Below are 14438 nucleotides of genomic sequence, written 5' to 3' on the forward strand. Positions count from 1 at the left end.
GCTTGCCTTGGCTTCGATTGAGGGTCCTGGAAAACACTCTAGTTTGTTGACTTAGGTGAGCTCGGAGGGCAAGGCCAGATCCCCATGCTGCAGGGATTGTTCAGTGGTCAGTGGGTGCCACTCATGTTTTTAGCTGACTTTACTCTGAGGTTCACCTCTGGCTGAGCACTTTTCCGAAGGTGGCAAGCCCTTAGGAAAGTGTCAAAAGCTTACCTCCCCTGGCCAAACCCAGCACTCTCAGCTGAGTACCATGCTCCAGTCCCCTGGGGAAGCCATGGCACTGGGCAGACTCAAGGACACGTGTCCTCTGCCAGTGAGTGGGGTCATGAGGCTGGTGCCACTTGAGTTCTGGCACTGTTGTCCTACTCACAGCACATCATCTCCCACCTCTGCCTTGGTTTCCTCAAGATGTCCACAAAGGCCCCATAGGGGAGCAGTGGGGGTGCCTGGCATTCACTTTGACAAGAGCTGGGAAGCGCTTGTCCTGGCTAGCAAACCCCAGGCCGCTGCTGCCTCCTACAGTTTATTACCATTTTATAGAACAATATGCATTTTTATCGTGTATTATTATGCTTGAAGTATTATTAAAGACTTATTACGAATTTCAGTCATTTCAAATACAACTTTGAAATGAAAAGTAGTTTTAAGCCTGGCCAGTTGGCTCAGTTGGTTTAAGTGTTGTAACCCCAAGGCCAAAGGTTCAGATCCTGGTACCAGCCAGCTGCCCCCCAAAATATTTTTCAAAACACAGAAAAGTAAAGACTAACAAATGCCCACATAGCCACAACTAGGGTGTCAAAAACTATATTTTAATTCCTTTCTCCTCCTGACAGAATACTTATTTTGAATTTATTGCCCAACACTCCCTTACATGTTGTTCTTTAAATGCATATGTATGTATCCAAAAGCAATATGAAGCATTTGTTTATTTTAATGGAGTAAAATGTATCACTCTCTTCTGGGTTTGTGAGTTTTTCTAGTGCCTTGTTTAGAATTCCTTCCCCACCCCTAGGTTAAAGGACACTTTTATGTATTTTCTTCTGAAAGTCTTTAAGTTCTGCCTTTCTTATTATGCCTAGAATTCATTTGAGTGTATGGAGTAGGGTAGAAACCTTACTGCATCTTTCCCACTCATAACCAGTTGTCCTGGTAGTTAGGTTGTGGCCCTTCCTGTCCTATGGGGCATGCCTGTTGTGCAGCGTCCTCACAGGTGCTTGGTCCTGCTCTGTCCACCATCTCTTGGTCCATCCCCACCCTGTTGGGCTGTGGCTGTGCACCTCTCCACATCTGGATGAATTCAGCTGGCTTGTTATTCTCTGAGCTATTGCTCAGCAGTTCTTGGCTTTCCCCTGTGAATTTTAGGGTCGCTTTGTTACCTTCCACACAAAAATAATCCTGTTAGGAATATCTGTTGTATTGAACTTACAGATTTGGGGAGAATGGCATCCTTGTCTGTGAATATGGTATAAAAGTATATATTAAGTAATTTCTGTTTTTCTCCATAAGCAGTTTTACTAGGTTTTAGTTTTTTGTCTCTTCATGCATGATCCAGACCTGCAAATAAGTTTGGTTCTTTGGAGTTTTTATACTTCTAATTTTCTTGTCATGCTGCATGGCCTAGGACCTCTTGTGCTGTCGCAGAGGCACTGGAGGGGCTCTCATCTGTGAAACTTCAGCAGCACTCCACTAAAGGGAGGTTCCCATTTGCTGATGAGTTCATGATGTAGAGTTGTCAAAAGTTAGTGCATTTTCTATAACTGTTGAGATGACCACCTCATTTTTCATCTTTTTTTTTCTGATGTTGCTCCATCTTTGAATTTGATTTGTTAGAACTTTTAAGATTTTTAATTCAAGTTCTCAAGTGGTATTAGAATCTAATTTTATTGTACTTTCTTTTGCTATTAAGATTGTTCCAGCCTCTATAAAATTACTCAGGTAGCCTTCTGTTTTTCATTCTCTGAACACTGTATAAAGTACGGATTTATCCTTAAAGGTTTGAAGTCATTCTCCTTTTATAAAAACTAGGCTTGGTAGCTTTTAATTGGTAAAATAAAATCTCTACTTTCAATTTCTAAATTTACTCTGGCCTTTTCTTAGTATCTTAAAATGAAAAAATCTAACTTTTGCTTTTCTTTTTTGAAGAGAGGCGTTAAGCCCATAAATTTACTCCTAATTTCTCCCTAATCTGTATCTCTTAAATTGCCTTTCCATTCTAGATCCTTTGTTTCTATTCCATTGGGTTGGAGCTAATTTATTAACATTCATGTACTTGTCGGTACAATTCAAGGGGCTGGGAGCATCGTGGTTCATGGGAGGGACTGGAGGGTGCAGTGGGGCCAGGAAGACGATGTGCAGAGTGGTGCACGTGCCAGTCCTGGCAGCTCCACACACAGAAAACGTAGTGCTACCTCTTGTCTTTTCAGAGCAAAATCTGGAGCGGCAGGTGTTACAGACACAGTGCAGACGGCTGGAGGCCCAGCACTATAGCCTCAGTCTGACTGCAGAGCAGCTCTCCCACAGCATGGCGGTGAGTGGGGAAGGAACAAAAACCAGCGGTTTGGGTTGAAGAGTACCCATAAAGACAAGTTTTAGAGGGGAAATCTCTTAAGAGATCAAAACTTGTAGGTTTAAGGGGGGAAAAAAAAAACAGGCATCAGTGATTCCTCAGTTAAATCTTGAAGATCCTAGAATGGTAGAGATGCTGTTTATATATCCCTTTTGGGAGATTACTTACTGCCAGTATCAGTCTCCCCCTGCTGTGATTTGCTGAGGAGGGGAACAGGATGTTAATGGAAAAGGAGACCTCTTGAGGCAACTACAACCACCTCTTCCCCACCTTCAGCCTGCCTCAAAAGTCCTCCAGCTGTACTAGTACAATCAGTTCAGCAGGCTCCCTGTAAGGGGTGAGGATGTGGAACAGGTCTCTGGGGGTTCCAAGAACTCAGGGTGGCAGTGGGCACTGGTTCTTTTAAGAGCAAGCACTGCTAGAATCCAGGAGTCTGGAAAAGCTATCTCAAACTGTCTCCAGAGGCCACTATCAGAATACCATGCTGGGAAGGGCTATTTTCAAAGGTTTCGCCCACCTGGCACGCTCATTTGGTACATTCACACACATTTCCTTCCAGATTAAGTGAGCTTGTTCTGACAGAAATTTCCTTCTCCCCAGGAGTTAAGAAGCCAGAAACAGAAGATTGTCTCGGAAAGGGAGCGGCTCCAGGCAGAACTGGACCACTTACGGAAGTGCCTTGCCTTGCCTGCAATGCATTGGCCTAGGGGTTACTTTAAGGGATATCCGAGGTGACGGTTTCCCTTGAACTAGGCTGAACCTATAGTATAGAAATATTATCTATTTTATTACCTTGAATATTTAATATTTTTCACTGGGAGGTTTGAAGCTTAAAAAAAAAAGAGAATGTGCCATGCATGAAGCAAAGGATTCCAGGCTCCAGGAAAAAAACACAACTCATCTTGACTTCAATGCAATTCAGTCACCTTTCAATGTAGGACACCTGTAGTCTTTCTTTTTTAAAGGCAATTTTATTCCTTCTTCCCCTACATCATCATGTTTTAATCTGAAAATGAAGGCTCCGTTACCAACACTAAAACTATCGTTTATCACCCCCGGTGCATATGATTGGGTCAAACTGGTTGTATTGTCTCTTGTGTTGCCATGTTACTATGCCTCAAGAACCAAGTTTGCTTTTGCCACAGTGATGGGGTTGGTCTCGTTCCCCCCCAGGAGTGAGATTTGCTTCAGCTGAAAAGAAGGTTGGGTGCATTGGAAGTAAAGGGCTTATTTTGTTCATGTTTCTGTAAAATTTTCTTCAAAGCAACAGGTCCTAAGGGCACACAAAGCAACCCCAAAGGCTTTTCTTTGGAAAAGGTCTTACCTAACGATAAAGTGAATCCACAAACTGAAGGTACCTTTTTATTACTCCTTGGGGGGAAATGTACAGAGCTCTATGTATACATATATTCACACCTACCAAATTGTTACTGCAGTGGGTGGTGTTTTCATACAAACATAAATTGAGAGAAAAGTCAAAGGTGCTTCAGCCTTGTACTGTGTATATATATATTAAAAAAAAGTTTTGTATGTTTTTATTACTTTAATTATTGTTATAAAAAGCCTGCCATTTTTAATATGTGGTTTGGGGGATTTTTGTTTGTTTTTCCTGTTTGGGGGTTTTTGTTTTGTTTTCTGGGCAAAAAAACCCTTGCTTTTAGTGTTTGTACTGCTGCTGGTCAGGACATTAAAATAATGAAGTTTTTAAAAATTAAAGAAGAAAAAGTAAAAGAGCTTACCACTGGCGCCTATGCGGTCACTTCATTTTAATCTGAGCTACACCAGAACTTTTCGTAGAAAGCTGTGTGCTACTTCTCACCCCAGCATTTGGACACGCTAATAGCAAATGTGACCGGTTGCTAGGATCCACCTTGTTCCCACCAGACTATGTGTGACATCTGTGTGTACACACAGAAGTGAAGCTTTTAAAAAGAACCTTTCAGGAAACGATTTCCGCGATAGAATTCTAAGATGCCTGAAAGCAGGTGCAGAGTAGAAACTTTAGAGGCTTTATTTAGATGCAAAGCTTTGTAAAAGCCTAAAGTAGGATAAACAATGTCTGAGCTGAACCCCTCCTTTTGAACTTACTGTGGGATGAGCACAGGAGTGGCCAGAAACTGGGCTGATCACACTAGGACGAAGCCATGGGGGAAGTGTTTCCTCCTTGTCCAGTTAATGCTCATTCAGGCAGTGTTATCTAGCTCAGGGGGCATTTCTTGCCCGAATGGGTCCCAACCAAAGGCCAAGAATGTTGCTGGTCTGGGGGCGGGAGCAGGGGAGGAGATAGGGCCTGGGGGCAAGATGGCTGACCTTTGTGCAGCTCCTCACCACTGTGCTCAGCGGCCCAGCCCTCAACCCCAGACCTTGCTGTGCAGAACAGCTTGCTGGCAGCTGGCATTGTGTCGCTTTATCTGCCTGCACACAGTTTGCTTTGTACGTCTGCCAAGAATCTTCCAGTTATTAGCAAACAGACAAAAAGTGCCACCAGTATTATCAGCAGTCAACAAGCACCTTCCTCTCCACAGAAGTGACTGGAAGAAAACTAAAGGCTGTACTGTGGGCCTCCTCCCCTGCAGACATGTTCCACAGGTGTGTAGAGGGAGCTGCATTGACAACAGTCAGGACAAAATATCACTGAATTTCTCCACCTAAAATCCGCTTGCTATTTCGGGTCTGAAGGCTTAACAGTCACATCTTAGCACTCCCAGGCCGCCTCCTGCATCACAGATGTCTGGATGCTTTTGCTAATCAGCTTTGGTAATGGGCCTTGGGGGAAGTAAAAGGAAAAAGCAGATCTAATAACTTAATGAAAAAAAAAAAAGCACAGCCCTGTCCCTACGTCCAAGGGGAGCTCCCTTGGTTGGCTTTTTTGTCTGGGGGTAGTTCATGGCACATGGGACAAGCAGTGCACTGAGAAAGGTCTGTGGGGGTGTCGCTGAGCTAGTAACAACTGCTTTCTCTCCTCCTAGTGGAAACACCATCTCTACCCTGCCCTTGAGCTTCTCTATTGCTGAATATTCTTGTGCTTGAGAAGTAATAAGACAATCAGAATACAATTACAAACCAGTAAGGCAGTATGAATCAGCTAAGAAAAAGGAAGAAAGTATCTCTTGAAAACAAGAGGGCACCACTAAGCACCCATAATGGTTTTCCCATCTAACAGTCTTACAATCTGAAGATACTTATTTTCAGATGATTCTGAAAGAACACAGTAGCTTGTATTTTCAGTTGGGCTTACCAAAAACTGACAAATACGCACTCTTAAACTCTGTTCAGGTATTTCACATTGAGTTTAAAAGACAGATGAGAAGTACATTAAATTTGTTCTAGAACTGATTATGCAGCCTGTGTGTCAGTCGGTATTTACGGGAAGACCTCCATTCTTCTGGTCTTCCTGCATTACCTCAATTGATGGTGCCATCTCTCCTCTGAAGGAGACTTCACTAAACTTGTGAGGGACACCTTCCAACGCTAAATCTTGTAGTTCCACATTAAATCAGAAACTTTTTGTTTGTGTTATACAATCCGAGCCAAATGGACATATGCTCCTGTTCCACTCTCAGAAAAGAGACCACGATAGGATCTAATCTTAAAATAAAACACTTAATTGGCATTAACATTCTAATAGATTGAACCCTTAAGAATATTAAGAGTATTAAGCCCACACATTCAGCAAAGAATTATAACAGAAAATCTTAAGTTTGTAGAGCAGAATGGTGTTGTACTCAAGTAGCTCACAATACTGCCAGATTTCAAAAATTAAGCTCAATTTCAAACCAAATGCCCCCTTTCCCTCTGAGCCATTTGAAGCCAGAAAATTCCAAGGACCCACCACAAGGTGGAGATGGTCAGCACACATTCTGTTACTCTAAAGTGTATATTAGCCACTTAGCAACAACCTCTATACTCTACCCAAGTAACCAAGCTCTTTACTACTTGCTGTAGCCTGTCCCCAACTTTTTGAGTCAGTGCTTAACTTAAACTCCGTAACTCTGCCTTGACCTGAGGAAGACCATGCTAACTGGTTGTGTTACTTTGTTTGTACCCTGTGCTTAACTGCTAGAACAGTAAACCCATCCGTGGGTGGAAGGGAGGAACAACAGTGCCTCAGTCACTCTGGGGGCAATTTAGATGCTGTGAAATTAAACCTGTTCTAAGTGTACTTGTTTGAATTAATTGTATTGTAATATTATTTGTTGAATGTAGTAATTAGGTATTTATGAATATATTGCTGTAATTTCTGACAACATCCAAAAAANTATTTTATTACCTTGAATATTTAATATTTTTCACTGGGAGGTTTGAAGCTTAAAAAAAAAAAATGAGAATGTGCCATGCATGAAGCAAAGGATTCCAGGCTCCAGGAAAAAAACACAACTCATCTTGACTTCAGCCGGCAACGGGATTGCAACCCTCGGTGTTGCCCCCGCACCTCGCTCAGCCAGTGAGCGGCCGGTCTGTATGTGGGATCCGAACCCTAGGCGGGAGCGCCGCCGCACTCGCAAGCGGCGCACTGTAGCAGTGCGCCACCGGGCCGGCCCAATTCTTTCCATCTTATAAAATTGCAATTCTGTATCCATTAAACAATAATTCCCATTTCCCCTCCAGTGCCTAGCAACCAATATCCTCACTTTCTGTCTCTATGACTTTGACTACTCTACGCATCTCATATAAGTGGAATCATTTGTCCTCTTGTGCCTGGCTTCTTTCGCTTAGCATTATGGCCTCAATTTTCATCCATGTTCCTGCATTCAGAATTTACTTCATTTTTAAGGCTGAGTAATACTCCATCATACGTGTATACCACATTTTGCTTATCCATTCATCCGTCAATAGATACTTGGGTTGCTTTCATATTTTAGCTTTGTGAATAACATTGCTATAAACATGGGTATACAAATATCTCATCAGGACCCTGCTTTCAATACTTATGGACATATACCCAGAAGTGGAATTATTTGATCAAATGGTAATTCTATTTTTAATTTTTTGAGAAATCTCCATATTTTATATTCCTCCTACCATCACAGAAGGGTTCCAATTTCTCCACATCCTGGCCAACACTTTCTATTTTCCGTTTTTTTTGATAGTAGCCATCCTAATGGGTGTGAGGTGGTGATTGATCTAATTTTACAAATAGTAAATTTAGGCTAAAAGGATAATTGTCTTTTCTGTCAGATTAATAACTTTGATATTGTTGTCAAGTAACCAAGGTGTTGACTTTACCACTTGCAGTAGCCTGTCCCCAACTTTTTGATCAGGTGTTCATCAACTTTAAAAAACTCCATAACTCTGCCTTGACCTGAGGAAGACCATGCTAACTGGTTGTGTTACTTTGTTTGTACCCTGTGCTTAACTGCTAGAACAGTAAACCCATCCGTGGGTGGAAGGGAGGAACAACAGTGCCTCAGTCACTCTGGGGGCAATTTAGATGCTGTGAAATTAAACCTGTTCTAAGTGTACTTGTTTGAATTAATTGTATTGTAATATTATTTGTTGAATGTAGTAATTAGGTATTTATGAATATATTGCTGTAATTTCTGACAACATCCAAAAAAATAAAATCTTCCTAAATCATGTTAAGAGGAAAATCTTTTTTTACATTGTAATAAAAATCCCACCCATCAACCCTCCAAAAAAAAAAACCAGCTTATCAACTATATAGCTTCATAGGTAAAATGTAAAGACAGATTTAAACTACCTCTGCAGCCTAAGGTTTTAAGAAGGTAGTAGAGGTAAGATCTGAGATGCACAGGATCCCTGACTCCCCACAGTAAAAAGTGGCTTTGTTCTAAAAGAAACCCAAACGAGACCTGAAGGATTCTGAGTAAAGGGCAAGATGAAAAGGCAAGTCCTGCCACCAGGAACCAATCCTCTGAGCAGCACCTTGAACTACAGGGGCTCATCTTCTGGTCCTGGTCCTCCCGAATCTGGCCCTCCAGTGTTCAAATGATAACCAACACCTACTTGATGGAGACATCTGGGCAGCAGTTTGGACCAAAGCAGCAGAGCAAGTAGTGCTCAAGTAACTTGCACACTGAAAGGCAGACACCAGACACTAGCATGTACACACTCGCATAGCTCCCCAGACAGCACATGCTGCTTTTGAGCCACAGGGTGCTACAGTCAAAACTGGCTTCTTACAGAAACTTCTACTCACTGTGTGACAAGTGACACTGAACAATCATTTCCCCTCTCAAGGTAATGTAATTTCCACAAGAGACCTAACAATTCCAAAATGCTGATTGAATAATTGAAGTAACTTTCTCTTAGGAAAAAAGTAATTTTGCCTGAGCCACTGTTAACTACAACAGAGTCCTCCTAAATCCATCAAGAGCAACGTTATGGACCTGACTTTTCTTCCTAGCATTAAGCTTCACACATGTGCTTGATACACTGGGTCAGTTTTTCCCCGACTTCCCTCTTGGTAAGAAACCTGTTAAACCTTAGCCAGAAGTAGACACCCAGAGTGTTGGTGTGCAGTTTCCAGTCAATTGCTACACACCTCTCAGTTTAGTTTACTGAATTATCTTGGCCTCAGGGCTCAAGTCCTACTTGATAGATACACAGGACAAAAAACTAACAGATTTGGGTTAATTCCATTTTTATTGTGGACCAAGGCTTAGATGATCGAGACAGGTCAGCATCACTAGCCACTCCATCTGCTGTCCTCTGTGTGAGCTATCTCTGTAGGAATTCTAAATTTAGTCCAAGTGATCAGAATCAAGAATAAGAAGCCCTCAGCCACATCGCCATTCCTACTGTATCTACATCTAACGGTCACTGAACACTCATCCATGCGTGACGGTTTTATGCAAAACTAAGGCTCTGCTAGGGAGAATAAATTATTCACCTAAAGCTTTTTTCGCCCCATAAAAGAAGAAAGCTGGCTTTATTTATTTATTTTTTTAAAAAAGATGACCAGTAAGGGGATCCTAACCCTTGACTTGGTGGTGTCAGCACCACGCTCTTCCAAGTGAGCAAACCGGCCATCCCTATATGGGATCCGAACCCATAGTCTTGGTGTTATCAGCACCACACTCTCCCAAGTGAGCCACGGGCTGGCCCAGAAAGCTGGCTTTAGAAAGAGATGTGGAACTGGAGAATGTTCCAGGGAGCTGAGTTTTAAAGACCAATCACAAACTTGGTGCTTCTCCAAAAATGTATGAATCCATTCCTTGCACCACTACATTTTTCATACATTCAAAATTGTTTGTAGGCTGTCCGGTTGGTTCGGTTGGTTAGAGCACACAGTTATAACACCAAAGTCAAGGATTCGGATCTCCATACAGGCCAGCCACCAAAAAAAAAAAATGATTTCTACAACTCCAGAACCATGAGGTAAGTCACCTCTATCATGTCTTGAGCACTCACATCACCCAACAAGTCTCCTGCCACTAGACGCCAGATCTTTATAGTCACAGGCCTTTCTCTAGAAGTCCTGAGACTGGGCACTCTCAGAAGGCTGGAGGTTTGTGCGGAGTTTGTACATGTGATTCAGTGCTTGTGTGAGGAAAGCCCCGCTGGTGTTGATCTCCATCAAGGTCAAGTTATCCAGCTAAAACAAAAGAAAACAGACCAAGTTGGCCAAGGATTTTTTGATTTTGGGTAAAAAGTAAACTACTGAATAAAAATAAGAAACCAAAGAATTAAAAAAAAAACAAACCCAAGCCAGTAATCCCCGCTTGCAATAACCTAAGCAGGCAGGAGACCATGTGAAATTCTTCAGCGGCACCAAATCCCTCATGGGCAGAACTCACTGATGACCAGGCGAGGCAGCTGCCAGAGTTAGGCAAGCCAGACCTACCTTGGCATGTGCCTCCTGCTGTCTCACAAAGCTGTCAGCAGACACCCGGAGTTTGGCTATGCGAGTGTCCCACATATCCTTGATCAGAGTCCGGATCTCATCTGCTTTCGGGATGTTGTCTGAAGCACTAAAGGAAGCAAGGGGTGAGATAAATAAGGCACTAAAACTAAAGCAACACCAGACAGAAATGGTTTTCTTAAAAATGCTGCTTTCTTAAAAGTTCAGGCAAAATATTTGATCTATTCTAGACTTAGAAAATCTATTTTGCTTTGTTTCCAGTTTTAAGATGTAAGGATTTGTAGCAGTTAAGCTTGGTGCCAAGGACATTCAGCAGGGATCCACACCAAGTTGTTTTTGCTCATGTTAAGTGTCCCATGGCAGGCTATTGTACAGGACTTCTGTTTACCTAACAAAATTAGGTCCTGGAGAATGAGCTCTAAATTAGACATCCTCTATCTCAGGATAACAGCATTCTCTGCTGTGTAAATTCCATCTAGAATTTGTTTCAAGGGCTGGCTCAGAGGTCATGACTTCCATTGCTCCTTATATAGACTGCTGAACAGATCTGTCCTCCCTACCAGTAATCCAGGGGCTCACTACCCAGCAGGGAAGGAAAATGCCTGCCCTGTGCCAGGCACTAGGCTCAGAGCACACGGCATTTCTATCTTCGCAAAAGCCCAAAAGGTTAAGGATTGCCCACACTACTGAGAAAAAAAAAAGTTACAAAAATCACAGAAGAAATTGGAAATTAGGATAAACTGACCACACCTATACATAGTGAAGTTCTAGGCAAAAGTCTGAAGTCAGCAAGGGGCAAACAGCCTTCCTTCATGAAATATATTTTAAACTAACCTTGTAGGAAAGGACAAACTAGAAGATAGAAGCAGAGGCAAACACTGCTCATCACTAGGCCTTCTAGGGTGAGCCAGAAATTCTCTCTCCACTCCCTATCAGGATTGGCAGGTGGCACAATCAGTAGTATAAAACTTATGTAGAAAATTTTATTTATAGGGCCGGCCCGTGGGTGGCTCACTCGGTAGAGTGCGGTGCTGATAACACCAAGGCCCCGGGTTCGGATCCCATATAGGGATGGCCGGTTAGCTCACTGGGTGAGCGTGGTACTGACAACACCAAGCCAAGGGTTAAGATCCCCTTACCGGTCATCTTTTAAAAAAAAAAAAAAAGAAAAAAAGAAAATTTTATTTATAAACCCAAACATTTAGATTTGGCACTCAGACAGCAGGTTAAACAAAGGACCCCAGCTCTTTGTCAATTATCAGGATTGGCAGGTGGCACAATCAGTAGTATAAAACTTATGTAGAAAATTTTATTTATAAACCCAAACATTTAGATTTGGCACTCAGACAGCAGGTTAAACAAAGGACCCCAGCTCTTTGTCAACGGAACTGCAGGACCAAGGTAAAATTTGGTCCCTTAGCCTAGTGAATTACAAAACAAGCTTTTGATAGAAACTATATACATAATATACTGAACTTCAAAAATCAAAATGAAAGGCCCCCTCACCTGGGTAACACTTAACTTCTTACCTAGTCTCTGTTTCCAGATTGTCTCCCTTTCCAGCTACGGTCCCCACTGCCACAGCAGCCTCTCAGATCCTCTGATGACTCGCCCCTCATGGGGCCTCCATCACCACAGAACCAGCACCCCCACACCCCTGTTCCTGCATACATTCTACATTTCCCCAAAACACACCAAGACCCTTCACATTCTGTGCCTGAGCATGACCAGCTCCTGCTTCACTGTGAATTTTCCCTCCTTCTTCAAGCCTGCACCCCCAAAGAACCTCCTCTGTGAGCCCTTCTCTGGTGCCACCAGGCCTATTGCATCCCAAGAGAGTCCCGACAGCATGGATCACACTGCAGTTGAACTGCTGGTTCACACGTCCCCCCTCCAAACCAGGAACTCAGGCCTACATGACTAGCTCCATTATCTAGTGAATGCTTAATGCATTGTTGGTTCTCAGGTTTTATCAAATGAGTGGATCAACTGCAGCTTCATATCAACCTACAGACAAGTCCACGTTATGTAGCCAAAACTTTCCTTTAAATTCAGCAGTCCAATTCAGTAGGCCCCTAGCCCTTCCAACTGCTCTGCAGCAGGCAGTGGAAGCACATTCCCAAGTTTTAGCTCTTGGGCCCACAAATTAAAAGATGCTTAGGGACCTTCAAAAGCCTGACATTCTGCAAATTACATTGTAAGTATCTCCCAAGCAAAATTATCCACACTTGTCTGCCCCCTCTGCTGGTTTCACTCATTCGTTTGACAAACGTAAGCACCAAGCACCACACTAGGGACACCATGCATACAAGATGGTCCCTGCCCATTTAGTATGGGTATGTGTGGCGGCAGGGAGGCCTAATGGCACAGCCAAATGATTAGAAAATTACAACTATGGCAAATGCCATGGTGGTACACAGAACCGCCAAGAGAATGTGTATGCTTAATCTGGGAGGGATACTTGATATGCTAAACCAAAGCAGTGAGCGGGAACAGGGAGTGGATGAACTTACTGGGCAGTGGAAGAGTATGTGCAAAGCCATGAGGACACCGGTAGGTTTGAAGAAGTGAACGAGAGGCCAATGTGAGCCTGAAACCTACAGAATCAGAGAGAATTGTAGAGTTGTAGAAGAGGGAAGAAGGAACACACACCAGGCTTGCAGTGCTTTGAACAGCATGATCAGGACTTTAGGCTAAAATCCTGTAAAAGCTGAGGATTTTAAGCAGGAGAATCACATGGCAGCTTTGCCTTTTAAAGACCACTCTGGCTGCAGCACCAAGAATGAATTAGAAGCTGGTATGGAGAGCTGGTAAAGATGCAGGCAAACAAAGAGTTACAACAGCATTTTTTTTTTTTCCTTTTTGTCCTTTTTACTGACCGGTAACGGGATCGCAACCCTCGGTGTTGCGCCCGCACCACGCTCAACCAGTGAGCAGAACGGGTCTCCACATGGGATCCGAACCCTTGGCGGGAGCGCCGCCACACTCCCAAGCGGCGCACTCTCCAGTGCGCCACCGGGCCGGCCCACAACAGCATATTTTTGCCACAAGCAGACTTTCCCTATAGCTCAAGGATGAGCCCTCTGGCCTTTCCTGTGAAAGACACACCAGAACTCTAATCCATATACACTAAGGAGAAAAAAGGGTAAAACTATACTAAGTAAAACACACACAGTCATGCACCGCATAGCAAGGTTTCAGTCAATGACAGACAACATGTATGACGTTGGTCCCATTAGATTACAACGTAGCTGGAGGTGTGTAGTAGGCTATGCTATCCAGGGTTGTGTAAGTACCCTATGATGCTCGCACAATGACAAAATTGCCTAACGATGAATTTCTCAGAATTTATTCCTGTTATTAAGTGATGCATGACTACATATAATTAAGAAAAGGGCTGTTGCTGGAGATGGTGTCTCACACTGGGGTCCCATGTTAAGTGAGAAGATGTAAAACGGGAAGAACCAAGGGATTTATTGGGGAGTGGAGAAATAGAAAAATGAAAGACACACATACACACACACACACACACATACACACACTGACACAGAGACACACAGACATGGAGAAAACCTGGCAGGTGCACATGGGACGACCTCCAGATTACTGATCTGAGTAACTGGGTGACTAGGGCCATTACTTACCGCGGTAGTGAGCTGGGAACAAGAAAGGAAGAAGGGAGGGTTAGAAGAAGAGAATCATGAGTCCAGTCTAGGTATGGACTCTAAGAAGTGAGATCTACTTACTGATTTAATAAAAGTTTGGTAAGTTCCATGTAGTAAGGGCTAGGCATTGGGGTAAACGTTTCTTCCTTTCGTTCATGATCCCTCATTTTCTCCAATTTTTCTGAAATTTAGAAGTTAATACATTTCACCATCACTATAACCAAGATATTTTTTAGATATTTAATGAGTGCCTATACATGAAATATGTACAAATACATGAACAAAAACTTTCTGGAATAACATTTGGATCGTTAACTAGATAATTTGAGGCCTCCTCTGTGAAAATTTTTCTAAGAAAGGAAGATAAGGGCTCGGGAGAGTG

The 14438-nt window shown here is 42.9% G+C and overlaps 2 protein-coding genes and 1 long non-coding RNA gene across 3 annotated transcripts in view; 1 reads left to right on the top strand and 2 right to left on the bottom strand.

Moving 5' to 3' along the window:
* GSE1 (Gse1 coiled-coil protein) overlaps nt 1-4304 on the top strand; it is a 109083-nt gene extending 104779 nt beyond the window's left edge. The window contains exons 15-16 of the mRNA XM_008567932.1: nt 2424-2527; nt 3167-4304. Coding sequence (XP_008566154.1) covers nt 2424-2527; nt 3167-3301 — 239 coding nt within the window. The 3' untranslated portion in view covers nt 3302-4304. The remainder of the gene's footprint in view (nt 1-2423; nt 2528-3166) is intronic.
* Nucleotides 3916-8171, bottom strand: LOC103586630. Its single transcript, XR_550164.1, has 2 exons — nt 7869-8171; nt 3916-6568 (listed from the first exon to the last, which is right to left on the bottom strand). It is a non-coding gene; the product is annotated as an uncharacterized LOC103586630 (long non-coding RNA).
* Nucleotides 8172-9569: 1398 nt separating this feature from the next.
* The window catches only part of GINS2 (GINS complex subunit 2 (Psf2 homolog)), a 9914-nt gene continuing 5045 nt past the window's right edge, over nt 9570-14438 (bottom strand). Inside the window, exons 3-5 of the mRNA XM_008567933.1 lie at nt 14138-14237; nt 10374-10500; nt 9570-10124 (exon numbers count right to left, since the gene is read on the bottom strand). Of these exons, the coding sequence (XP_008566155.1) occupies nt 9999-10124; nt 10374-10500; nt 14138-14237 (353 nt within the window). The 3' untranslated portion in view covers nt 9570-9998. The remainder of the gene's footprint in view (nt 10125-10373; nt 10501-14137; nt 14238-14438) is intronic.

The sequence above is a fragment of the Galeopterus variegatus genome, unplaced genomic scaffold (assembly GCF_000696425.1).
Source record: "Galeopterus variegatus unplaced genomic scaffold, G_variegatus-3.0.2 Scaffold357, whole genome shotgun sequence".
NCBI classification, from domain to species: Eukaryota; Metazoa; Chordata; class Mammalia; order Dermoptera; family Cynocephalidae; genus Galeopterus; species Galeopterus variegatus.